The sequence below is a fragment of the Vulpes lagopus genome, chromosome 11 (genome assembly GCF_018345385.1).
Source record: "Vulpes lagopus strain Blue_001 chromosome 11, ASM1834538v1, whole genome shotgun sequence".
Lineage (NCBI taxonomy): Eukaryota > Metazoa > Chordata > Mammalia > Carnivora > Canidae > Vulpes > Vulpes lagopus.
In genome coordinates this window covers 96,195,991-96,223,094 of record NC_054834.1, presented here as the reverse complement: position 1 = coordinate 96,223,094, position 27,104 = coordinate 96,195,991, and the positions used below count along the sequence as shown (strand labels likewise).

At 41.9% G+C, this 27,104-nt stretch overlaps 1 protein-coding gene across 2 annotated transcripts in view; it reads right to left on the bottom strand.

The window, feature by feature from the left end:
• The window catches only part of ITGA6 (integrin subunit alpha 6), an 82,447-nt gene that overhangs the window by 15,134 nt on the left and 40,209 nt on the right, over positions 1-27,104 (bottom strand). For both annotated transcript variants that reach the window (XM_041774015.1, XM_041774016.1), the window contains exons 4-23: positions 25,879-26,134; positions 24,097-24,228; positions 20,783-20,993; positions 19,860-20,053; positions 19,626-19,714; positions 18,826-18,944; positions 13,489-13,587; positions 13,156-13,217; positions 8,385-8,545; positions 8,068-8,211; positions 6,403-6,518; positions 6,106-6,295; positions 5,935-6,018; positions 5,741-5,820; positions 5,514-5,591; positions 5,324-5,426; positions 3,706-3,879; positions 1,956-2,054; positions 1,750-1,860; positions 1,553-1,651 (exon numbers count right to left, since the gene is read on the bottom strand). In XM_041774015.1, the coding sequence (XP_041629949.1) occupies positions 1,553-1,651; positions 1,750-1,860; positions 1,956-2,054; positions 3,706-3,879; positions 5,324-5,426; positions 5,514-5,591; positions 5,741-5,820; positions 5,935-6,018; positions 6,106-6,295; positions 6,403-6,518; positions 8,068-8,211; positions 8,385-8,545; positions 13,156-13,217; positions 13,489-13,587; positions 18,826-18,944; positions 19,626-19,714; positions 19,860-20,053; positions 20,783-20,993; positions 24,097-24,228; positions 25,879-26,134 (2,601 nt within the window). The remainder of the gene's footprint in view (positions 1-1,552; positions 1,652-1,749; positions 1,861-1,955; positions 2,055-3,705; positions 3,880-5,323; positions 5,427-5,513; positions 5,592-5,740; positions 5,821-5,934; positions 6,019-6,105; positions 6,296-6,402; positions 6,519-8,067; positions 8,212-8,384; positions 8,546-13,155; positions 13,218-13,488; positions 13,588-18,825; positions 18,945-19,625; positions 19,715-19,859; positions 20,054-20,782; positions 20,994-24,096; positions 24,229-25,878; positions 26,135-27,104) is intronic.

Below are 27,104 nucleotides of genomic sequence, written 5' to 3'. Positions count from 1 at the left end.
CCTCTATGGGCTCCACCCCACAGGGAGCCCTTCCCAGTGTGCCCCCACAGCCACTGCTGCCAGTTCTGTTCAGTACTTTTCTCACAGAAGGCATGCTCCTCAGCTTTGAAAAGGACAAAGCATGCAGGGACGGAAAGCTAAGAGGAGGCAATGGTAGAGACTCAGAACTACTTTGTGAACTGAAACGATGGACCACAAGCAAATTGCACGAAACGTGAGCATACATTTAAAAGCATGCATTTAGGGGCAGCCCGGGTGGCTTAGTGGTTTAGCGCCACCTTCAGCCCAGGGTGTGATCCTAGAGACCTGGGATCGGGTCCCACGTCCCACGTCGGGCTCCCTGCATGGAGCCTGCTTCTCCCTCTGCCTGTGTCTCTGCCTCTCTCTGTCTCTCATGAATGAATAAGTAAATAAAATATTTAAAAGATAAAATAAAAAAATAAAAAATAAAAGCATGCATTTAGATTTTTAAAAATTTCTCATGAATGGAATATGGGAGCTACAGCTTGATAACACATTCTGTTGAAAACACCTGGAAGTTTCAACAGAACAAAAACTGCTAGAAGTTTCTGTTAAGAAAACATAAGTATAAATAAGAACAGTAGCTGCTAGAAGTGCAAACAGAATCTTCTATGTACACTGAAAAGCCAAGTTTTAGACCGACCGATAGTAGCCGCAGTATTGGGAGTCAGGGCCTCAGGGTGTGCCGAACGAGGCAGAGGACACACCCACACTGCCCATCCAGGAATCACACCACCTGACTAGGGCCAGCCCACGAAGGAGAGGGCCTGGCATGATGGGTAACTGAAGAGCTGGAGGCTTTGCTCTGAACAGTGAGAGACCTGTCCAAGGGGCATGCCAGTTTCCTTCAGTTATTCCAAAGACTGCTACGTGGCTGAGAGAGAGAGAGACTTGTTCCAAGGCGCGTAACCAAGGACTGACTTTGTAAGACTCAAGTCTGGATTCATATGTAAATAGATCTTTTTCTAATAACTACAGCTGGCCACCAGCCATGAGCTACTCCATAACATGGTGGTTGCTGTCACTGGGGACAGTATCAGACCTGGGGTTTCTTTTTTTAAGATTTTATTTATTTATTCATGAGAGAGATAGAGAGACAGGGGCAGAGACACAGGCAGAGGGAGAAGAAGGCTCCAAGCAGGGAGAGCCCGACATGGGACTCAATCCTAGGTCTCCAGGATCATACCCTGGGCAAAAGGCGGCGCTAAACCGCTGAGCCACCCAGGCCCAGACCTGGGGTTTCTACAAAAGGTGGGAGACACACCCATTCTTTCAGTGGGCCAGTGGCCCTCAAATCTACCGTGAGTACTGCAGAACTAGAGGAAGGACCCTGGATGTAGTTCTTTTCTCAATGATTCTATTAAAATACAGCTTGGAGTGGAAGTGCCTTAAAGCATCATGACTTCTCCTTGATGGGGGTAATGGTGTTGTGAGGGGACAGAGTGCCAAGACAGCAGATCCTCAGGCTGTGGCATGGGGTGGAAAAGGAGAGATGTACTCTGAACTCCGTGAAGGCTGAGGAACCGCTCACCTGAGTGCCAGCATTCGGCAGCTTGATATTCTCGGCAGCGGCGGCTACGTCAATGGAAGCCCGCACGAGAATGTCCAAGTAGTTCATTTTGGAATATTCCTGTTTGGACACAAAGTTGACAAGTGGGTTAAGGAAGTGAGAAATGTCCTCAGAAATAGCAAGTGACTTCCAGGGGACAGCCTTGGGCAGGGCCAAACCTCTAGAAACGTGCTGTTCCATAACCTCGAGCGCAGAACAACAGAGGCCTTGCTGTCCAGCCCTCGCAGCGGGCAGCTTATGTTCACACAGCGCACATTCGTGCTGCAGTTCTGGGGAGAAGACAGTGAGAGTCAAAACCCAACGGTATGGGGAAGGCCTTCCTGCCGCCGTCTGGCAAATACAGCCATTGAAAAAAAATACTTACAAGGGTCTGATATTTTCTTTCAGCAAATAAGGAAAACTTTCTGCTATCCTCTATCTGTTTTTCAGCAATTTCCCGTTTCCTTCTTGAGTTGTGAGACTCCTGAAAAGAAATTATATCCAAAATAGTTCTACTTAATGTAATTCTTTGTCACTATTGCACAGACCTGAGAACTCCCTCCCAAGTGATGCCAAATTCACACAATCAGCAATTAACATTCACCCATCTCCTGTCACCCAAAGCACATAAATAACTGAAGTGTAAAATACTCTGACTTTATTTTTTTTTAATGCTTTCCTTATTTATTCATGAGAGACACAGAGAGGCAGAGACACAGGCAGAGGGAGAAGTAGGCTCCATGCAGGGAGCCCGACGTGGGACTCGATCCCAGGACTCCAGGATCAGGCCCTGGGCTGAAGGCAGCGCTAAACCACTGAGCCACCCAGGTGCCCCCCACTGACTTTAAAACTCTGGTGAAGAAAAGGGGGGCTTGCTTTGTTCTTCTGTCTCCTCACTAAGCCGAGCATCCTGGGACGAGGCATCACATCTCATCCCTGTATCCCTAGAACCCAGCTCGAGAACTGACACATGGTAAAAAGTCAGCACATCTTGAATAAATAAATGACACTAAAGAACAGAAAAAAGCCAAAAGGATAAGTATGTAACTTATTCAAAGTAAAGCACTGAAAACTAATCTGCATAAGAAGTTGTACAATAGCATTTTCCTTGGAAAATTAACACTGGACTATCTTGTTTCTCAAAGCTGATGAGCAGAGGATCCTTCTATAAGCTATCAACTGTGAATGCTGATCATACCCAGTCACCTCAGAACCTAAACACAGTAGTCCCCTCACTGCAATCTGTTCATAATCAGCCCTTAACAAGGGTTTTAAAAAACTAAGAAAAAGAAACAGACATGCAATAACAAAGCAGGTCAAACTGGAGCCTAAATGATAAACCGGTAATAGGAGTGTGCAGCAGCAGCACAGAGCGGTTAAGCATGGAGGCTTTGAAAACAGGCGGGGCTGAGCCTGAATGCAAAATCTGTGTCTTGACTGCCGTGTGATTCTTAGCACGTTAATCTCTCTGAATCTCAATGTTCTCATCTGTGAAATGGTAGGGGTAAGAAAAAGACCTCGAGAGAATGAAATGAGAAAAGGCAAATAAAATGCTTAAGGCACAGTGCCCAAGACACCATCAATACTGGATAACTATTTTAGAAATTAGGAATGAAGGACGCTTGGGTGGCTCAGGGCGTGATCCTGGGGTCCTGGGATCAAGTCCCACATAGGGCTCCCTGCAGGGAGCCTGCTTCTCCCTCTGCCTGTGTGTCTGCCTCTCTGTGTCTCTCATGAGTGAATAAATAAATAAAATCTTAAAAAAAAAAAAATCAGGAATGAAAGCTGAGGTGCCAGTATCTTTTGCAATGAGTTAGGTTCTACTGGGAGCTAACACTGAGTGGATCACCCCAGAAGCACATCCCGGTCCTCTTTCTAGGTCACACTGGGTCCTCAAGCTCCAGAAAACGTCATTTCCCTCCACGAGTACTGAGTCACCCTGGCTAATGTGCCCCAATGGCAGTGAATCAGCAGAAATCCTCAGCCTGATCTCCTTACTTAACTATAAGAGAAACGGACACCAAAGCAGTAGCCGGCATGCCACTCGGTCGCCTTCCTAAGGAAAGTAATGATTTTCCTCAGAAAAGTTAGCTTCCTTTATTTACACTATGGAGACACAGGGTAAAGCAACGTACCTTTAGTTTCAGGAAGTTTATCTCACCCCGTGGCTCACAAGCTATCCTCTCCAATCCTTTGGACTCGACTTTCACCAAATAGAGCAACCATTTTCCATTGCTAATTTCTTTTGGCCACTGGATATTCAAGGTTGCTGTGCCAAGGTTTTTCAGAGGTTTACCCAAGTTAATTACCTGTTAGAAAATAATACGTATTATATCTCAGTGTAATTCTTTCATAAAATTAAGGAGCAGCTCCTGTTGCCAAGGAAAAAAAGCCAAAATATCTGGCATAATCCTACAATGAAAAGTATAGGCTCCAAAAATGGCCTACAGATAAATAAGGGTGCCTGAAATAGAGATTCAGGCCTAGAAAAGGTAAAAGAGAAACCACTGTTCATACAGCCCAGGAACTGCTGTGTGCACCAGAATCCGCAGCTCCGGGGAGATCACAAGTGTGCGTGCGTGGCTCTGGAACCTCCCTGCAGGGCAGACAAGAGCCTCTGCTACGGTGGTGCACCAACAGCCTGCTCTGGGAAGCCCCTTCTGCGAAAATGACACCGCCTGTCTTCTACTACAAGGGTGGCTGTGGGGAGCTTGGGTAGCAGCTGAGAGCCAGAGTAAAACCATTAGGACACTCATGGCTCATGAGTCCAAGCCCGGAACAGAGCAGCTTCCTGCAGCAGAAGCCGAACGATGTAGGAGCTGTGTGTGTGGGTGTGGGGGGCAGGGGTGCTGAACTGCTCTGGAACCCAGAGGTGCATCTTTCAGCCACACCTGTGCAGGTGTCTGTACCACCGCCACCAGCACCTGTCACAGCTGTGTCTGTAATGCTGAGACACACAGAGCAGAACTCAGGCCCTTCATCCTGCTGGGGTCAGGGGTGGGCACGTTCTTGCCATCTCAGACTTTCACCTCAACCACGGTCACTATGCTTTCTTGGCTGCTTGGAGTCGTGCAGACCTAAACCCACAGAGAAGTTATGAGCCGCCTCTGTACCAAGCACTTACTTAGGTTCAAACAGAGTCACTGTGATTCTTGCTTAGAAATGCTTCAGAGCAATCATTCAAGTTCCTCCCTGGCACTGGGCTTATAAAATGTGAGGGAACATCAACCACACGCAGTAAGAGAGATCACCTTACAAGGGAGGAGGAAATAAATCCCAACACTTTCTAAAGCCAGATATAAATTACTTTGAGATTTTTTCTTTGTTTTACAGACAGACTCTGGGGAGGGGCGGGGTATTCCTTTGTCCCTACACCACTTAGACATTAAAACTCTCTAATAAGAAAATTATCAAATGGATCTGGATTTTGTTTTTTTTTTGTTGTTGTTGTTGTTGTTGTTTTTTGGATCTGGATTTTGAACAAAGTCCTATGTTGAATGACAGCTGTGTTCTCCATTCTGGAGGACAGAACTTTTACTGTAAGCCAGCATGTGGCTTAAAAAAAATCGGTGAACTCACTTCTAACTGAGCATTTATCATGCTTATTTTGTAGTATTTATTAATGTTGATATCGCATATTAAAGTTGCCTATCTACTTTTATTAAAATCACAGTACGTATTACACATATTACCACATGCAGCGTATGTTCGCTGTTGGTAGATGTAATAGAAAGACCAACCGCTGCAACTTACCCTGAACTCATACTCTATCAAACTTCCCACCTCATCTTCAGATTTCATAGCTTGCTCACCGACAACTGTACCTCCAAAATACACCTGGGAAGGTTTAGCAACTCTGTTAAATTAAAAAACACCAGTTTTAGCGAGGACTGTAAATGGTTCTTTTAAACACTGATTTGTTATGCTAAACACAAACACTTACCCTGAGACCGATAAAAGCAGTTCGATAACCACTTTTGCCGTAGCTGTAATTGAAGCCAAATTATCTTGATTGCTTGTTCTGAAAATGAAAAGGAAACAATAGGGTTTCATTTTAACAGTTTCCTCATTACAATTACGCTTCTTTTATGAGTCAGAGCAGAGCCAATTCATGGACTGGCTGTGTTTTCATGAAATAATTCTGAATGAAAAGGTTGAAGTAACGCTTACGTTTCCAACTTCAGATTAATATCCAGGTCTGTGGTGTCAAAGGTGACCTCAGTTGTACTTAAAATCAAATAAAAAGTCACCTAAAAAAAAAAAAAAAAAAAAAAAACAGAAATAGACGTTAGCCCAGACCAAGCAGGTTGACCCGGTGATGGCGTGACACAGGGCACAGCACAGTATGTGAAGGCGTCACCTACGCTGGAATTTCTTTTAAAAGGATTTCCAAGCTCACAGTCCACTTGCGAGCCGTTCTGGTTGGCAACACAACTCAGCTGCTTCTCCTGTGACAGAAAAACACGAAATCACCACGCGTTTCCTTGCGCACAGTGCTGGGTTTTCCCTCCTAGCTGCTCTCCAAAATCACTTACAGGGAAAGCCCTCAGTTCTCTGTATGCCGAGTAAGTCAGAGTGTCCGGGAAGGTTGCCACGAGTTTGGCTTCGTGAGCGTCATCTCCGTCCTTCGTGGGGTCCCTTGGATTGGAAGGGCTGTTTGTCACCGTTATTTCTAAAGCAATGTCCTTCTGGTCTTTCAGAACTAGTTCTGGGACACCTTTTTGACTATAACACACACAAAAATAAAACAAAAGCGACAAAATCCTCAGTACATTTCCAGTGACCCACTGCAAAGCCGGTCATTTTTGCTAGGATGGCAGGGCGATTCTTACATTGGTAAATAAGAAAATTTGTCCTGACTTCCTTCTCGGGTACAAAATTTATATTCCAGTTTAAGGTTGCTGTTACATATGTTGTCGTCTCCGCATCCCTCTTTTAAGAAGTGCACCTGTAGGGAAACAAAACCATCGGAATGCATGCCACTTGGGACCAGCAACAGTGACTGGCTGTTTCCGTACAGCCCTTTCCCTTTGCGACATTTACTACTGCAAAAGCTTCCGGTGTACCTGCCTGGCACCCAGGGCCTTTAACTGAACCGTCTTCTAACTCTGTCCTTGAACAGAGCGGTGCTTTAAGAACACACACTGAGGGGGCCCCTCAGTATGTTCAGTGTCTGCCTTTGGCCCAGGGCGTGATCCTGGGGTCCCGGGATCGAGTCCCACGTCGGGCTCCCTGCAGGGAGCCTGCTTCTCCCTCTGCCTGTGTCTCTGCCTCCCTCTGTGTCTCTCAGGAATAAAGGACTCCTTAAACACACACACATTGACCAGGCCACTGAGGTGTAGGAAAAAGCACGAGCCTGGCAGCCACACAGGTCCACACTCCAAACCTGGCTCTGCCACTTGGCCATGGGCTTTGGGTAGCAGCATTATTATTACTGTACTTCTTACAGTAGCCCTATAAAGTAGGCTTGTGGTATCTCCATATTACCAATGAGGACATTTAGACTCTGAAAGGTTAAGTGACTTGCCCAAAGGCCCACAGCTTTACTCCCTTAATGCTCACAACAGACGTATGAGGACACTATTGTGGGCTCCATCGTACACACGAGGAAACGGAGTTTAAGGTCAGGAAAACAAACGGCACAGTGCCAATGGGCACTGAATAATCGCACTGACAAGCGGGAAAGCTATCTCATTGCTTGTTATGTTCAACAGGACTACAGAGCTAGGAACGTGCATAAATATTCATGTGATAATCACAAACATCCAAAGTCTATGGAAAAGGAATATAAAAGCATCAGGAACTACACTTGGTTGACAATGAAGACACAGTGTGTGGACTGAGCCACCATCTCCTAAGCCTAAAGCAGCAAGGACTCACTTCTGAAAGGCTTCAGGGGGGGGGGGGGGGGCAGATTCAGAAGCCGGACAATGCCAAATCAGGATGCCACCGCGCCCCAGCCTATTCTTGTGTCTCAGCCCCCCTGAACCCTAGCCAATAGGCCCCACCTCACAGGAGGCATACAGCAAGCCATGTAATACAAATTGTCTTCCTAAGATTACATAGGCTACAAAGCCACTAAATGACTATTTCATGGCTAATCCTTTTCTGCCTTGCTGAACCTTATCTTCCTTGATTTTAGCATTCAGACTAACAAGTTTATTTTCTACCTATTAATATTCTCAATGGTAAAATGCAATTTATTTTTCTTTCTATATATGGCCATAGGAGAAACCTAATGTGAGAGTAAGTAGTAAGTTGCGGTGGCCAAAAATGATCAAAAAGAACACTCTCTGGGCTCCAAACTGTATTCCATGTTTCTATATTCATGGTTAATTTGGGAAACAGATCTCAAACAAACTCTGCATATATTAGAAAGCTTATTTAATACAAGAGAATGGACTTTAAAAAGTAAAATCCCACTGCCTTCAAAGACGTGTGATGTAGCCTAGTAATATGGCAAAAGCTCTGGCAATACCAAAGTCAGGAAGACTTACCTCTCTGTGAACTGTCTTGGGTTCGTTTGAATTCAGAATTGGAAGAATTTCTGGAAGCGAATTCACTCTCCTCCGCGTGTTTGGCTCTTGGATCTCTACTGAAGCAGTTATGGGAATGGGACGCAGTTTATCTCTGATGTTTTCCTGAAAAGTATGCAGAGTCAAGCATGGTACCAATGCTACTGGGGAACTCCAGACAATGCTTCCTTTTGTCCGGGATAATAATAGGCTGCTGGTATAAATTTCAGAAATCTACACGTGCCACCATAACACCCAACTTCTGTCCTAACGACTGCCTTGACATCCGCGGGCCTCACCTGGAGCCACAGGGTTTCCTCCATGCAGGCCTTCTGCTTCTGTCTGTTCAGAGTCAGCTCCTGAGTGTACCGGGGCTCAGAGCCTTGGTTTCGAAACTGAACTCTTGATGACAGCCCAGATTTTCTTCTCTCCTTTTCAGCCTCCAGTGTGCCCAAAATTGCTAGATAAAATGGACAAAGATCACATGAACTTAAAGTGTATCTATGTACAGTTGAGCTAGAAGTACAGTGAGTGCCCTGTCACATTATTTTAATTCCTCGTTCAGAATACTTTTCCCACTGCATGTGTGGCTCTTCATATTCCCCGAGAATGTACATTTTGACTGATTTATGGTGTTTCAAATCAAGACGTCCTTTCCCGCCCCCCTGCTGTTAACAGTTTTTGAAGTTAAATTTCCACTGGGCCACCTGGGGGAGCTCGAGAATAAGTCAAAACCTCTGAGCAGCAGCCAAGGATTTCTGGCTAAACTTCAAGAACTCGGAGAACTAAAGATAATGCCCCCCACCCCCCACCCCGTAAAGGCCTGCAGACTCCCATCCCATCTGTTCCTTGCAGGGCCCCTCACGGGCATATTCAGCAACAGCAGCTTCTCCTTGGGTCTGCTGGGCGTTCAGAACCTCAAACCGCAGCCAGACCCACTTAAGCAGAACATGCATTTTAACAGGATTATCAGGGGGTTCTTACAAATTAAAGTTTACGAAGCACTGATAAAGAGCAGTTATATAAAATGGGAATAATATATATTAGAGATAGAGAAGTCTTTTGACGACAGGAGACTTTTCACTTAAAAGAACTGAAAGGGGGCAGCCCCGGTGGCACAGCGGTTTAGCGCCACCTTCAGCCCAGGGTGTGATCCTGGAGACCTCGGATGGATCCCAGGTCGGGCTCCCTGCATGGAACCTGCTTCTCCCTCTGCCTGTGTCTCTGCCCCTCTCTCTCTCTCTCTTTCTCTCTCTCTAATAAATAAATTCTTAAAAAACAAAAGAACCAAAAGGTAAAACCTATTCCTCTGGAGTCTAGAGGGCCCATTTGTCCGCTGTGGTACCTCCCACAATGAAAGTTTCCAACCTCCAAAGCCCTAGGAGGCACATCCGGTTCTTGATTACCTCTAGTAACGGGGCTTGGAGGCAAGCCAGGATTTGGATGATCAAAATCTCATTTCTCAACTTCAGAATGCATTCTTTGCTGGTTTGCTGGAGGTAGCTACTCTGTTTCTTTATGGGACAATATTTAAATTATTTTCGTTCATTCATTACTCAGTCACTCACTCACCATCAGAAGGGGAAGCAAACCAAAGTGTGTACAGGGCCAGAGAATGCGGCCTCAAGGAAAAAAATCTTTTCCAGAAAACACAGAAAATGAACCACCCACGTTCTTAATATTCATGTTGGGAGTTCAGAAGAGGCCTCAAAGAACATTTTATACTTTAACACCCTCTTCCTGCAAATGAAGAAACGGAGGCCCACAGACCTAGGTGACTGGCCCAGGATCACACAGTGAGGGACGGAGGCGGCGTCAGCTTTGAAGTCTCTCACAAACACTCAAGACAACTGCTGTATGAAGCCCCTTAGGTGTCCAGGTTCCCACTGCCCCCGGGCCTCTGCCTGAGTCGCCATCGTCCTCTGCCAGCTGGCCCCGGCTCACTCCACCTCCCCCTGACTGCCTGGCTAACTCTGCTCCTCCTTCAGATCTCAATGTGGACATCACTTCCTCCAGGAGGACGTTCCTGGCCTCTCCTGGGGGATCTGACAGGATTCCGTTTCCCCAGTCTCTACAATCAGCCACTGTGCTGTGATTGCCCATCTTCCCCAGGCAGAAGTGTGGACAGGGGCCACAGCAGTCTGCTGGCCACTGCGGTCTCCAGCAACGGGACAACACCCGGTATAAATAGGATTTTTAGAAGAGATGAATGGAAGCGGGAGTGACTGGCACCACATCAGCACACACACCAATGCACATACAGACACGCACGCAAACAACAGGACGTTATTCATCTGCCAGAACAATAGCGATTGAGATAACAGAAGTCCAAAATTTAGAAACACTGACAGTTTCGATAGTAATTTCTGCCAAATGGAATGTGCTTCCATTTTAGCCTTGTAGCCCTGACATCATCCATTTATCAATGACCTGTTAACTTCACAATGAACCAGATGAAGGCTCACATGCTGAGTGCCCCTCATAGCAAAAGTAGGGGAGGGTGTGGGTGCATTAAAACCGTTTATCTACCAAGCCCACTCTAACCTTCTCTAACCCGCCAGACAGTTCACATCATCTTAAAATCCTTGCAGGCCACCTTTGCTGACCTTTTGAGGGGCAAGCCAAGTAGAATACTCATTAAGGCTCAATTATAAATATCTGTATGTATGGAACACCCCATCTGAGGCCTACTCAGTTAAAATAGCCTGATCAAACAATAAGCTCACAGTCTCAGACACTGGGAACAGGTTTTAGCTGTATTAACTTATGCAGCCTTGTGGAAGTTTGATTTGTTTTGTTTGTTTGTTTGTTTTTTAAAGATTTTATTTATTCATGGGAGACAGAGAGAGAGGCAGAGACACGCAGAGGGAGAGGGAGAAGCAGGCTCAATGCAGGGAGCCCGATGTGGGACTCGATCCTGGGACTCCAGGATCAGGTCCTGAGCTGAAGGCAGACGCTTAACTGCTGAGCCACCCAGGGATCCCTGGAAGTTTTATTTATTTTAGAATTTCCCAATACTGAGGAAGAACAGGCAACGAAAAGCAGGGTCCCTTCTAAACATCCTCACAGAAAAAAGTTCTATCTGTAATACACCATCAGTAAAATACTTGGCTAATAGAATTGTTAATAAATAATTAGTTAATGGCGTAGTTATTGAATATGAAATTAATACACAGGACACCAAATGCTGCATTAAAAGCCAGAACAAAGTTTGGAATTTTAGGGAAATGATTGATGGATATGGGGGAAGACAAGGAGTGCTCTGATGAGATCTCACATCTATGGTCAGAGTGGTGTGGGGAAAAGGACTAATAGAATAAAAACACTGCCCCATTTCCTCTCTTCATCTAGTCAAAGAATCACAACTTCTTGTCTCTCCAGGCTACTCCAAACACAGTGGTCAAACACGCCTGTTAACCAAACAGGCAAGGTAAGGTATTGGCGTTTGGGTGGGAACAACACAAACAATAACAGGATGACAGAGTGTGAGGAATTGTAGGAGACACTTTCCTCTCCATGAAAGTCATGCAAAGAATCGTTTCCAATACTCAGTGACATACCGGCCACCTCAAAAGGCCAAGTGAAAGGCCACCCCCACCCTGTGCACAAACCACAATACAGCAACACCAAGCATGCTCCCCATGAGGTCTGCAGATCCCTGGGAGAGAGGCTAAAGCAGGAGACAGCTGCCTGAGGACAGCTTCAAATACGGCAAGATGGAGGCCTGAAATGGGAAAGTGGGCCTGTGACAATGTGAACTGGGGGAAGACAGATTTATTTGCCAAATTCTGGGATATTAGAAGAGATATCTTTTTAATAAAGAAAACAGAGTAATACTTTACATAACAAGAAGGAAACTTAAGAAAACTCATTACCTCAAGGGAAAGTAAAAACAGCAAACCACCCTCTCCCTCTAGAAAGCTTCCCTTGGTGGCATCCTACGCCATCATACCGGGCTGCTGGGACGATCGCCTGACCCAGGATCACCTTGCTCTTTGAGGGAAAGCTTTTCTTTAAATTCCTTTGTCCCCATCTGCACTCTGGAGCTAGAGCAAGTAGCTTATACCTGAAAACATATGGCTATTACTAAAACCTACTACAGAAGGCTTTGGTGGGTGTCGTTAGCCTTGTCTAAATGTGCAGCAAAAAATCCTGTTTGGGGACATGTATGTGGCTCAGTGGCTGAGTGTTTCTCATTCGCTCAGGTCGTGATCCCGGGGTCCTGGGATCGAGTCCCACATCGGGCTCCCCGCAGGGAGCCTGCTTCTCCTTCTGCCTATGTCTCTGCCTCTGTCTCATGAATAAATAAAATCTTAAAATAAAAAAATAAAATAAGATCCTGTTTGGACTATAAAGAAAAGGAAGCAGAATAATACCTTATAAATGACAGATGGCTTTAGCCAAAATATCTCCTTTGCTCTCCACCACAATCCTATGCAGTAATTCCGATTAGAGGCATTTTTATTACTGATAAGAAAATGAAAACTCAAATGTTGAGGTTTGCTCAGCACTACAGGGTCAACCAGCCTCGGAGCTGCAACCGAGAGCAGAGCCCAAGGCTCTGATTTCTCAAGACCAGCCTTCCAGTCCCCCAGGAGCCTGCACGCAGGGACACACCGTGGGTGTTCTAGGCCGGGGAGGCCTCTGGGAGGGGACCAGGGAACGAAGAGACACTAAGCCAGCAATTCTGCGTAATGCTTAGGCTCCGGCACTCACTCTTCTACAACCACCACCCACCACCTCACAACCACAAAACCAATTTTCCACGTTGCTCTTCAAAGGCAGAAATGGAGGAAACGGTTGTGGTAGCAAATGAGTACTTTTCCAAGGCATGCTGTCCTAAACCATCCGCTCTGGAAAATTCAAATGAGGACCAAATGGAGAGTTATCCCCTCATGGGCTTCACCCTCCTGATTAAAGAGAAAATGACAGATGCAAGGAATTCCTTAAACAAGACTTTGTGAACCCAGTTTGGCCAGTGCAATTTTATTTTTTTCTGTTACATATGCAGAACTTTCAACATGGCAGACAGAACATATATATCATTTTTAAAATGTACTAGGTACTTACATATCGAAGGATTGTAACCTGTGGGTTTGGCAGTGTATTCAAAACAGGCCTTCACCTTGAGGCTGTATAAAATCAAACACATATTCTTTAAAGAATGCATGACTGCGGTAGGAAAAAACAAAACAAAACAAACCACCCCATGGTCCCCAGCTCTGAAGTCCCCGCACTGCCCATGGAGTGCGCAGTAAAAGGTTTTATGTTCACTTGACCGAGTCCCTGTCCCCTTGTCCATTTCTGTCTTACTGATGTCTGTGGCTCCTTAGAGCAACAGGATCATCATAAAGCAGAAGTACGAAGCTGAGGGCGTTACATGCATACGGTGGAAGCTCTCACCATATCCCGCTAGGCGCCCCACATAACGTTTTCTGGCGGAGGTCAATCGTGTCAGGTGTTATGGTGACCGTTTTCTGAATATTAATCACAGGCCGGGACCTAAAAACAAAGGAGTAAAACACAGGCTCAGCCTTTGGCTACCTTGAGTGGGAAATGAATTCATATACTATCAGCTGCCTACTACATCTTAAAAATTTACCACAGGGGGAGAAAATCGTTCCCCTATTGCTAAAGAAATTGTTAGCAGGTATCATTTAAAACTTGATTATATCGTTTTTACCAACAGTTTTTAAATATAACATTCATTTATAATTATAAAATGTTTTCTAATTTTAACATTAGAGTTTTTCAATGGAAAGGAACCCGTGTAAAATTTGTAAAGGTCCTAGAGCTTTCAGGCAAATCATATGGCTCTGCCCCCACCCAAGCCTCCAAGTGGCCTGGTATGTCCTTCCAGACACTATCAGTGCTACTACTTTTCTAACATTTCAGCAGCCTTCTCCTGCCTATCCACAGATCTAGTTCCTGGTTTCTCAAAGCTGGTGGTGCTGCTCTGCACCCACACATCATCACAGATTTAACCAGCCCCTCATATGAGTAGACATTTACGCTGCTTTTAGGCTTGTAGCTCTGACAAACGTCCTTCTTGTACATGTTTCCAGGCACATGTTTGAATTCCGCTATAGGATGAACTCCTAGCAGAATTCCTCAGTTGAAGAGTATGTGCGTGTTTAATTACTTATGAACAATCTTGCCAAAATACCCTCCCCCCCCCTTTAAAAGACTCAAAACCCACAAACACCTCGTCCCCGAGATGCTCACTATCAGGGTTTCTACATATACATGAATTGTAGTAATACAGTAATACAGGCAATCCCAAGCTGACAGGTCTCTATCCTACAAATGTTTGCGCTTCCTTGGAACCCCCCATCCCCAGCCTTAAGTCTTTGTCCTTCTGCCACCAGAATGGGCTACAACTTTTCTACCCCCACAGTAGCTCCATAAGCAAAAATTCAAGCCTTTAGCCTTTCCCATCTCTCCTCTGCCTAACCCAAGCCTCACAAACACACTCAAGTAGCTGGAATCCCATACCTTTGGCCCTTCTCACCATATAAAAACATCTTGCTGTCCCTTACATCTTCTCCCCTACCTCCCACAGCCAAAGGGGTCAACACCACCAGCCTATTTCTGACCTCTGCCACAAAATCCAAGTATATGGTGCAAGTGGGATGGGGGAGGTAGGCCCCGCTCATCTCCATCACTCCCCAGCCAGAACGCAGAATGGGATCCATGGTCTCATTACCACATGGATCCAGTTAGACTGAGTTTCCTGGGCTTCTGGTAAACCAGTCATCCTGGGGAAGAGTATTTGATAGGATAATGCATTCCAAATCCCAAATGGTGAGCTGGAACTTCTGGAATCAATCTGTCGGTAGGCTAGAGAAGACCCGAGTACATTCATGGGCAAAGTGGGAGTCTATAAAAGGACAAATCCTGTCCCCACATTCCTGTTTATAAATTTCTTTTTACCTCAACTGTTGACTTTTCTATTATTATTTTAGATAGCTGTTAGTTTTCTAAGATACTAACCAGATATTCCTAATTAAAGTTTTGAAAGCATATTTTAAGAGGGAAAAATCCAATTATTGAAAATCCAGTTGCTACAGAAGCAACAGTGTTTTACAGATCATAGTATTAAGGCCCTGACGTGACATAAATATCAGAAGGAAATATTTTAACACAGTTCTGCCTAAAACATTTTTATTTCTATTTTTTATTTAAAATTCTTTTTACTTTTTTTTTTTTTTTTAAGTAAACTCTATACCCATCCTAGGATTCAAACTCAAGACCTTGAGATCAAGTGTTGCATGCTTTTCCGACCGAGCTAGCCAGGTGCCCCCCCACCTTTTTAAACACAACAATATATACAAAATTTGAATGCACAACACATGATGAATCAGGAAAATTGTGCCTTAACACATGAAGCAAATCTTTCTGGTTCAGCTACCTCTCGTTTGTTTGGCATTTATTTATGAACTACCTTGAAGTACTATTATGATTTCAGGAGGAAAAATGCATACATGTTGTGATCCTTGGCTCCCAGGATCCAGCCTCAAGCTTAAGCAGTTCTGGGCTTCCAGTTTTCTATTTGTAAAATAAGGGAATTAAGTTCTCCTATTTATATGAAAAGATGTTAAAATTTACTTTTGTGCTATGTTGGAGCAAAGAAGGAACAAGTTCATAGGGTTCATAGTCAACCTACTTATTAGGACATGAATACTACATGCCAGCTATATTCAGCGGCAAATATTTAACTAAAAATAGGTTATGTGCTGAGAAAACTTGGTAACCAAATTTTGGTATAGGAACTCAAGGCGTCTTGATACCTGAGGGCTATACCTCAACTAGAAGTGCACACTGCATTTTGATGCACACTTAGCTGCATGTTACATACTTTCCACCTTTTAAAAACATTGAATATTTTAAGGGGTGCCTGGGTGCCACAATCTGTCAAGCATCTGACTCTTCGTTTTGGCTCCAGTCGTGATCTCAGGGTTGTGGGATCAAGCCCTGTGTCAGGCCCCACGCTAAGCATGGAGTCTGCTAAAAGATTCCTTTGCCCTCCCCACTGCGCCCCTCCTGCTTATGTACACGCTCTCCTCTCTCTCTCTCTCTCTAAAAAAAAAATCTTTAAAAAATAAAAAACATTGAATATTTTAAGATTAATGCCTATATGAACAAAGAGAAACAGGCATAATATAAAGGCAGTGTTTGAGAACCAGCGGACAGACTAGAGGCCAAATGCTTTAACCTCAGAGGGCACACAGAACCACACACTCCCCAGTGTGACAGCTTAGGTGGCCCCTGGGTTCCTAGGACAGAGATGTATCACTACAACACAAACCACTGCTGATCTATTGATGTTTTCCCCAAGGCTTCGCTTTTCTCAATCACGTACACATGTTCATTTAGTTAACTTTTTTTCCTTTTAACTTTCTTTGTCCTCACTAACATCTCAGATACATTCTTCTCCACTTCTTTTCAGGTCTCCTACTCCTGCTATCTGTAACTTCTGTGGTGGTTCTTCGTTTTCACGTGAAAGGCTTTCACAGATCTTGCCATCTAATCAGAAAACTATTTTTCTATGATATTCTAGACACATATACTATATTCTATATTTTTATAGTTTTTCCAGAAGCATCTTTTTGACATCAGTTTCTTATCCCCAGAGGTTTCTGCTTAGGATTATATTTTAGATACTGAGACTACATCTCTACCTGACACTTTTCTCGAAGTCTACAGGATAATGATGGGTTTTTTTTTTCCTTTAGGGTTTCACTGTACATTAACACCCATTTGAAACATCTTTAAAGGGGTTCCTGGGTGGCTTAGTTGGTTAAGAGCCTGCCTTCGGCTCAGATCATGATCCCAGGGTCCTGGGAGCAAGCCCCACATTGGGCTCCCTGATCGGTGGAGAGCCTGCTGCTTCTCCTTCTCCCTCTGCCACTCCCCCTGCTTGTGCTATCAAGTAAATAAAATATTTTTAAAAATAAAATGTCTAAGAAAAATAGCTATAAAGTAAAATAGTTAAAAAAGAAACAAAAACCCAAATGGTTCTAACAATCCAAGAAATGCAAATTTAGCCAAAAGATGAGGTTACATAGCACATGGGCAAAAATCAAATAGATTCATCATGTTCAATCCTATTATAGGTGTGAGAAATGAGGCTTTCTCATAGCTTGCTGCCACGAACATAAACTGTCACAATCTCTCTGCAGATATATATATTAATACAAAAAATGTGCTAACTTTTATCCCAGAGATGCTATTTCCAGGAATTTTTCTTAAGGAAAAAACCACCACCCTATTACATAGAGATGTATAATATACAGTAGCACACTATTTATGTGAGCTACAGGTCAGACACTAATAATTCCATCAACTGAAAATTAAATGCATAGAATGAAATAATATTAACTTGTTAAAAAAAAATAAGATGGATGTGTCTATACTGACAAGATTAGATTTTTTTTTTTTACAAGATTAGATTTTTAAGAATCAAAAGAGATTAGGTTTTTAAGAACCAGATTAGAGAACAGGAGTTGAAAATGGCCCTCAGATGATGCCCTAGAAGCAGAAAGATACCCAAAATTATCCAAAGTTATTTTGTGGAAGATGGGAATATTGGGGAACTTGCAATTTCTGAAGTTATTAACTTTTTTTTTTTTTTACAAGAATGTGCTACTTTTAAAATTAAAAATGAAATAAATGACTTTTAATGGTGGTCCCCAGCAGTGATGAGACCACTAGGAAAAAGAGGACTCCGGCAAAGCTCACAGGCAAACCCATACAGCCTTTCTGGAGGTCATTTTGGTGAATCTGAAAACCTATATGAGCTCCCACTCAGCAAATTTACCTTTAAGGAATTTATCATGAGGAAATAATTCAGGACATGCACAAAAGCAAGGATGTTTACCAGCCTGTGTATCATGAAAAACCACAAACCTAGAAAGCAGCATAAATATCCAACAGCATGGCAATTGTTAAATAAACTAGACCTAACCCTGTGACACTTTACAAGTGGCCATTAACTTCATCTCAGAAAAGTGCTCAAGGGCAGGGGGAGAGCCCCCCATGCGCTATAAACTCACTGACATTGAGAAAATGCACTGGGTATTACAAACTGACAAAAGCAAATTGCAAAACAATATGTACATTACTAGCTGTTTTGTTAAATATACATGAACATTCACAGAACACAAAAGACTTAGAAACCAAAATTTTGGAGTTTATTAATAAAAGATAGTTAAAAGGGATTCTTACTTCCTTTCTTATTTTCTCTGTACTGTCAAATTTTATGTTTCATCTTTTAATCAAAATATAAGGTTTTAAAAGTACCTATGAAGTAAAAAATTTTCACCAGTTGTGACTTTCTTCTCAATTCAAAATTAGTAGGGTATTACAAAATAGGTTTTTATCGCATGGTTATGCCACTGTTGAAAGAAAAATCTTCAAAATCCATAAGCCTTTGACTTGAGATATAGGTATTATTATTTTCTTTTTTTTTTTTTTTTTTTAAAGATTTTATTTATTTAGTCATAGACACAGAGAGAGAGAGAGGCAGAGACACAGGCAGAGGGAGAAGCAGGCTCCACACAGGGAGCCTGATATGGGACTCGATCCCAGGTCTCCAGGATCATACCCCAGGCTGCAGGTGGCGCCAAACCGCTGCGCCACCAGGGCTGCCCTAGGTATTATTATTTTCAATTAAAAGGTCAAAATCTGAGGAGAACCTGAATACTGAACATACTCAAACTGAAGTCGGCAATCACATACCTGAACACGGTTACTGAATCTGAGAGAGAGCCAACAGCGACATCAGGGTAGGAATTTCTATCAAGGTCCATATTTCCAGCAATTGAATATCCAAAATAAGGGGATTTACCCTCAAGGATCTGAAATAAACAGGGCATCAGAATGATCAGTGGGCTACCACAATGCACTCCTCTGTACCACAATGAGCTCTTCTCTGCTTTGAAGAAGCCACATGTGTCCTTGTAAACTGCAGGTTAAGAGTTCACTTATATATTATACTAAATGATAAATAAATTATAAGTATATATGTGCTCCAACACTTCATACATTTTATTCCACAGAAGTCATCTGCTTTACATTATATCTCAAAGGATCAAAGAGCCGATTTTTGATGAGCTTCTTTACCTGCCCTCCAAATGTCTTATTTTTCTCAAGAGCAATTTTTAATTTTTGGAGTCTCAATTCTCCATGTAATCACAACCATCTACTTCATTTGCCCCATTTTACCTCCAGGTAGTATGCTACTAAAGGAAAGACCTCACATTTCCATCTATTTATGCTATCTGGGTAAAACTGTCTTTTCCTTTGGATTACTTTGATTCCTAGTTTATCTAAGAAATTGGACAAATAAATGCAATGATGTGCTTATTTTAAATCTCTCTCCAAGCTATCTTCTAATAATACATTTTTTAAAACCCCACAAAGTTCATACTATTCGTAGATAAAACACGAGTAGTGTGAAAATGCACACAAACCCAAATATCCTATTAGAAGGCAAAAAGCAGAGACCCTTATCGTAGAAATCCAGGCTGTCTGGTTACCTGTGTTGGCTTGGTATTTATGCCGTTCGGGGATCCATGATAGATAAAAACCTTCCCCATATCATCATAAGGAGCTCCAACTGCAATATCTGTTGACAACATCACATTTCAACAAACACTACATTTTAAAAATGTTCCAATATGATGATTCAAAATAAGATGCGACAGAATTATTTTAGATGATCAAATAATCCATCTAGGAGCATCATAACTATTTCACAGTCTATTACCTACCTGGGTAGCCATCTTGATTAATATCACCAATATTTTTTACTGCAATGCCAAACATGGAATCTTTGGTTCCATTAAGACGAATTGGCTTGACATTATTCCACCTCCCTTGCTGGTTAATGTAAACATACACAGCACCTCCAACTTCTCCATCTCTATCAAAATACTGTGGGGCTCCAATAACTATATCCTGCCACCTAAAAACATAATGAGGGATGAGTGAACCATCAGCTAAAATACCAGTGAGCTCACAAAGAATAACGCCATCCCAGGTACTAAGAACACAGAGACAGGATGTAGAAAGGACCTCAAATCTGATATTGATTTCTCATCAATTAAAACATTTTTTTTAGGTACAGTTATGAAATGTTTAGATACTGTAATGTTTAGGCACGTAAGTATTTATGTTATGTTCAGGTAAGACATTTTGCACAGGAGCCTGCAATAAATTCCCACAGAACATCATCAAAGGTAAGAACCTGGAGACAATCCTCAAGTTAGAACAAGACTGCACAGACTCTACACTCCCCCGCCACCCAAGCTGGCACCACCAGACATAAATATTACTTTGTCACCCATCCCTATTTTCAAAAGGACATTCTGGATGCTCCAACAGCTCCCTAAGCCACAGAACAGAAGAACCACGTGGGTATCATTTTTTGAGTGATTTTCCCCCAAAGTTTTAATTCTCACAGACCCATGATCCCAAAACGTAAGTAAAAACTGAAATTTTAAATTACCTGGGGAGGGTAATGAATGCTGCCAAAATACAAGTGATAAAGATGTTGTGGCAGGATGGTAAAAATCTGGCAGCAAAAATATTCTTTGAATCAACTAACCTGAAAGGATGGCTCTTGTCAAGACCTACAAAAGCCAAAGAACCAACAGTTTCTTGGCAAAGATAAAATAACCTAAGATGCTCTTACCCATCTTTGTTAAGGTCCGCCACTGCCACGTCATAACCAAATGATGAAGCCAGACCTTCCCCATCAAAAATGTACTCAGGGAGAAGATGTGCAGACTTCATGTCTCTTTTTAGCAAAACCACAGCTCCACTGTGATTGGCTCTTGGAGCACCAGACACGAAAGTGATCTCATCTTTAGAGACAATACCTTTTCCTGAGTCCAAAGAAAAGCCTAGAAAAAAACAAAGTAACAGTTGACATCACCCTATATTTCAGGAGGTATCTAACACTGGTAACCCATCGCTGCCTTTTCCTCTGGCCTCCCACCCCTTACTTTCTGGGCCTCTCTCCCAGCGATCAGATTTACAACATGAAAGAGCTACAGAGCTAAGAGTACAAAGTAGTAGGCTAGTTCATTGCTTCCTATGGAAATATATTGACTTTTAAATGAAAGCACCCATGCTATTTGGCGTATGTGTAAAATGAATCACAAAGCATTCGTGCATCTTAAGAAGCTGTTTGCAATCCATTTTAATACTGGGACTGTGGTAAAAGGAGATCAAGCTAGATACTAAATTATCACGGGGAAGTATACAGAGGGATACAACCGGACACAACATACCCGGGTGCATGCTATAGGGTTCTGCTATAATGTAATGGTTAGTAACTTCCATATTCATCAGTCTCCCTAGTAATCAGGCAGGAACAAACACTAGCATCATTCATATACCACAAGGCAGCATTTCAATATTGTGGACCAATTTAATTCTCAGACACAAACATGCAAACAAGACCATGATTGGTGAGATAAAAGTATTTGAGAACCTAGTATGAACAATAGAGGTGAGCTAGTTGTCACTGGTGACAATTACATACTTGTTCAGAGGGTAGAAAATGCTAGAATCCTAATCACAAATCATCAGGTAGGATGTCAGATAACAGACTAAGTGAGGTCCGGTAGCAAGTGAATATAAACGTCTATGTCAAAACCACTCAAATTAAGCAAATCTTGCTATATTAAGGTGAGGCGGATACAGGCTCACCCTTTTTATTGTGATTTATAAAAAGCTTCACCACTACTGTTACGGTTCTCAAACTGAAGTGAGTTGAAAAATATGATGAGCTCCAAGTTTAGAACAGGGTGATATAATCAAATCCAGCTCTGAAAACCATCTGGGCAGCAGAGCCTCAAGCATGGCATGCTTTTCATGTGTGCTTCACTTGAAATGAAATAGAAAATAAAAAGATTTATGCTCTGTATGGATCAAAAAAAAATTTTTTTTAATGACCATGACCAAGACAATTTATTTGTCATCTCAGAGGTCACAAACCTAGGTAGCTATTCATCATCACATCAGGGGATGTGTTGGGCTGCTCCCTGGGAGGCTGTGTTTTATAAACAAACTGATCAGGATCTGTATAGGAAACGCTGGTCAAAAACAGCAGGCCTAGACACATGCATGGAACGGAAGAGATTGAAGAGAAAGCAATTATGCTTCGTAAGAGGCACAGCAGCTACTGCTGCTCCCGCTGGACGACGAGGCTGCCGCCACATCTGGCAAGCCACCCTTTTTTGCCAGCTTCCAAAACCTCAAGCAGATCATTTTATTCCTCAAACCACTGATTTTTTGAAATGACAGATGCACAGACAGCATGGACAACAAAAACGTAACAATACAAACTTGACTGTGTCCCCCTCCAGGCATCCACTTTTGAGGGAATTCATTCTTCAAAGTGGCAAACGTGTTTAATAAAATATGCCAAATCTTTTCGAATGCTCTAGGAGCAACTATGTTTCTAAAAATCCAAGGGCATCTATCTTAAAGACCGAAGTGCTGGTTTCCTGACTGGAAAACCGTGACCAGGTTTCTTAACTGTTGAATTGTAATTTAAAATTACTTCTGATCATAAATAATCCCTAAGTACCACATTTGATGGGAGGCTGCCTAGTAAAACATATTCAAATAAGATCCAGGTTTGTTGATGATATTTACCCTGAAAAATCATATTTAATAACCGAGACTGCAAACTGCTGGTGTCTGTGTCCCATCTCCGTCCTGCAAAGCCACCAACCTCGCTGGCACTCACATACCCAGCTGCTTCCCTCTCTGCCTCCTAGTCACCAGCTTTCTTTCCTTGGCTGAGGGATCAGCAAATGTGGGACCTTGGACTACAAAATTAATCTCCCTAAGTCACATTTTTTTTCAATCAGCAAAAGAGGGACAATCATATTTATTGTATAATATTGATGGAAAAGTCAAGTAACACCTGTATAGCGGTAAATACAGCATATAGTCGGCACTTAATAAGTGGTAAGTTTAACTTTTCTTTGCCCTCTTCTATTCCTTCAAACCAAATGTTTAATTTGGAGGGAAGGGGAAGTGTCTGCAAGGATTTTTTTTTTTAATTAACAGTACCGTTCATGCATATCTATATAATTAGAACAGTTTAAGAATATGCTTCCTAACACATTGTTTAGAATTATTCTTACGTTTTTACTTTCACCTTCCACTGTTCCAGTAACATCTCTAGCATAGGGATACTTTCAAAAAAAAAAATAGGTTACTATTTAGGATTAGGAGATTTTTTACATTTTTTTCCAAGAAATGCACAATAATTATTCTTTATGTCAACTCATACCAAGAATTAAAGCTTTTAAAAGCCTTTGTGTAATTACCATAATGCACATGAATAATTTAGGACACCCATTAGTAATGCAAACGAGCCTTAGGAGTTAGGGAATTGGCACTTAAGACACAATCTGGGTGTCCTCAAAGCTGCTCTAGCAGTCCTTCTCAGATTCAGCTGGAAAGCCATGGTGCCACCTGCCAGGGGCCCTGTGACATGGGGCCCCCAATCCAGAAGCAAGGCCGACCCTTGGAGAATAAATCACAAGGGAAAGACCTGGAGGTCTTGACCTGCCACTTCAGAGTAACTTCATAAATGTAGCTCTTAAGAGTATCTCTGAAGGAAGCACTAACAGGAGAGACGCGGCAGCTCAGCTTTCTGCTGAGATCCATCATTTTCCCTCCTGGGCTGCAGGAACAGCCTGTTTCAGTTTACAGGGGCTGACACCAGCTCGAGAGACAGACTTCCCTGCGGGACAATTTTAGGAGAGGGTAGGTTTCCACCTGCTTCAGGGGAGCGCAGGTCAGAAGGGAAGGGTCCCAAGCATCAGTCAGGTGACCTCGGGATCACCAAAGCTTAAATCCAATGCAGCCATAGGCCCCTGGCTCTGCCTGGCTACCCTCAGCCTCGAAGTCCTGGGTCCTGGGAGGACAGTGTCACACTGAGGCATCTGCAAAGGCGGGCAAGCCAGCTGCGCTCGATCCTACCTAAGTAACTGTTAGCGGGAACAGGAACTAGACTTTCGTCATGGTCGGTCTCTCCACCAACTTCATAAGGCCCATCTTCAAAGATGTTCATGTCAAAAAAAGTGTTATTCTTTTGCTCTACACGAACAATGCCTAAAGAAATGAAATGGCAAAAAAACAAACAAACAAAAAACACATGAAGATGGAATAAAATAAAAGAGATGTTTCCTGATAAACATGCCTCACGTTATCACCATAAGGACAGGAAGAAAAGTCTAGACAAAGGGAAAAAGGACAAAGGAAAGAGAAGACTTTTGAGGTTATTAAAGTTAAAAAATCAAGTTCATGTGAATTTTTACAAAGAAATTTGTTCTAGTAATTAAAAAAAAATGCCAATGCCCCATGCATTTTTAGGAATTCTCTCTATAATGCCATAAAACCAGATGGAAAATGAAATGCTTACTTAGTTAAATCTACTTCTAGAAAGTAACTTTCTAAGAATTATATGAGCCTGGTGTGTTTTACATTTTCTGTAATCCTGTATCAATTTATCTACTTTACTATAATGTAAAAATGTTGTGATCCTTTCTCCAAATCACTTTAACGAAGATTTCTTCTCTCTAAAATTTTCACAATTAACAGGTAAAAAGAGATTTCCTAGTATAAGCCCACTATGGGACTTTTAAAAATGGTAATATTTTAAGTCAGGGTTTATAAAGCAGGTAAGACATGTTTCCCATAAACATATACATACATAACTGTGGGTGTCTTTGTTGTTTTACTCCAAATGGCATCTATTCTTGCTACAATAAAACTATTTCTAAATTCAATGTGTTATTTTGATTAGGTCAATATAACCTGACAAATACTGTTAAGTTGGGGGTGCAGAGGCCAAATGAAATTACTCCCAAAGGTTACTATGGATGACAGAAAGAGGAAGGTGTACTCAAAGATGATTTCTAATAGGAATTCAAACTTGAGAGATTTTTCTGATGCAGAAGGGAAAATATTCCTAAGTTTTTCTTAAGGAGAAAAAATGTTGTAACATTTATTTTAATAAATTTCACACAAAAAAATGTCTTATGTCTAAATCCTATGCATTTCTCTCCATTATGCATTAGAGTTAAATTAATTGTCCTGGATAACATAGTGGTTTTCTATGCCTGCCTCATTTCTTCAGAGAAGTTAAACTTTATTACAGGAGCTGACCAGATTTGCCCAAATTGAGACTCCCTCCCAGTGTCTCCTTTTATCTACATCACAATCCTAATTAAACAACTTTCCTATAAATTTCTAAAATTATCATCTCAAAATTCCCTGATTTGTCATCTACCCTTCTTTTTTACTTTATTAGCAAACTACTGCCTTTTAAGATAATATATAATGAAAGAAATGTCTGTATCAAAACACTGTTACTTGTATATGACACCGCTCAATTATTTTGTTTTCAGATCACTACCTTAAAATGTTTATTAACATTAAAACTGAAAAAACTTTCAGCCTCAAGAAAATGCGGAAACAGAAAAAACTGCAAATGTTAATTATTATATTCTTAGAGAAAAAAGTTAACTACTTGTATTAATGTAAATTCCTGGTAAAGGGGAAAACTATCTTCACACATACATTCACACTACTGTTTTTGAAATCATGTAATTGAGAGAATATCCTACCTTACCTTACTTCTATAATATACAAGTGCCTTATAATACATTTTGGTTTAACCTAAAATATACTCAATCATGGTACATAGAAGAGAAATTATGTAGTCATTCTAATCTCTATTGCTACAAATACATGTCATACCTTTCCAGTTATAAGTGCCCGGGGCTCCAAACACAATGTAATGGAAGTCTTTAGTAAAAGTAGCTGCTACTCCTTGCTGGCAAGAACCAAATTTTTCATGGCCTCTCAATCGGCCATCGCAAAAACTCCAGTCTCCTCCATCCATGTCATCCTCAATCCTGAGATTCTGACTCAGGACGTAACACCTTCCAAAGATATCTCGGGATTCCTGCTTTGTATTGACATGTTGCCTTTTTTCATATCGGTGAGCACATGTCTGCAAACAGATGGAGTAGAGTAGCCTATTCATTTCTATAAACCTCATGTTTATTATTGGACCATTTTATCAATTTGTAATAAAGAGATTAATTCTAAATGGGACCGGATCCAAAACCAGCAACTGCTCCCCAAAGTGGCATATGGAGACCACTGGCTAGCATATAAGAACTAGGACTTTGGTCTCATTCTCACCCGAAGAATAATGCTCCGGTCCAAATACTGGATGTCAATCTGTAATCCACAGGCAATTTATGTGTAATTTTACTTGTCACATCAACAATGGGAAACATTTTATTAACTTAATTAAGCTTTCACATCAGTATATTTATGAAAATATGTACTTATATTCCAGAGGAGAGAAATCAGACATATTTCCATAGGGACCAGGCAAACAACAGTTAAAACAAAGACAACTATTTCCTTATAACCAGTACTAACTTATGCTCTAAATGCCGATTAAGTTTATTTTAAAAGGCAGAGAGAATTCCACTGCCAGAAAAGATGGAATAATCTCTATAATTTACAAGGTATTCATGGTTACCCTCCATGTACCACAGGCTGACTACCAGACTTCATGATATCCAAGTTGATTTCCTGTAATCCCTTAACTATCAAAATTCAGGGTTCGGTAAAATTCTCATTTTTTTTTCAAAATCATATATCTATAAGATATAGGATTTAAGAGCAATCAGATTTTGAAAGAGACACAGAGAGAAACCATCATAATCCAGCCTGGAAGGCCACCTCCCGCAATCCACCTGATAACCTTTCCTTCACTGCCGCTTGTATTTCCTTCACTACTGCTGGTATTTGAAGATGTTGAGAACAACCAACCAGAGTTTTAAATTACCTGCTCTTACTTTCCATTCCCATTCCCATTATTTTTTATAACTCAAAAAGCCACATAGTTCCTGGGACACAAACCATCATCTAGTTGTGTTCTGCATTCTAAAGACCATCTGGTGCTT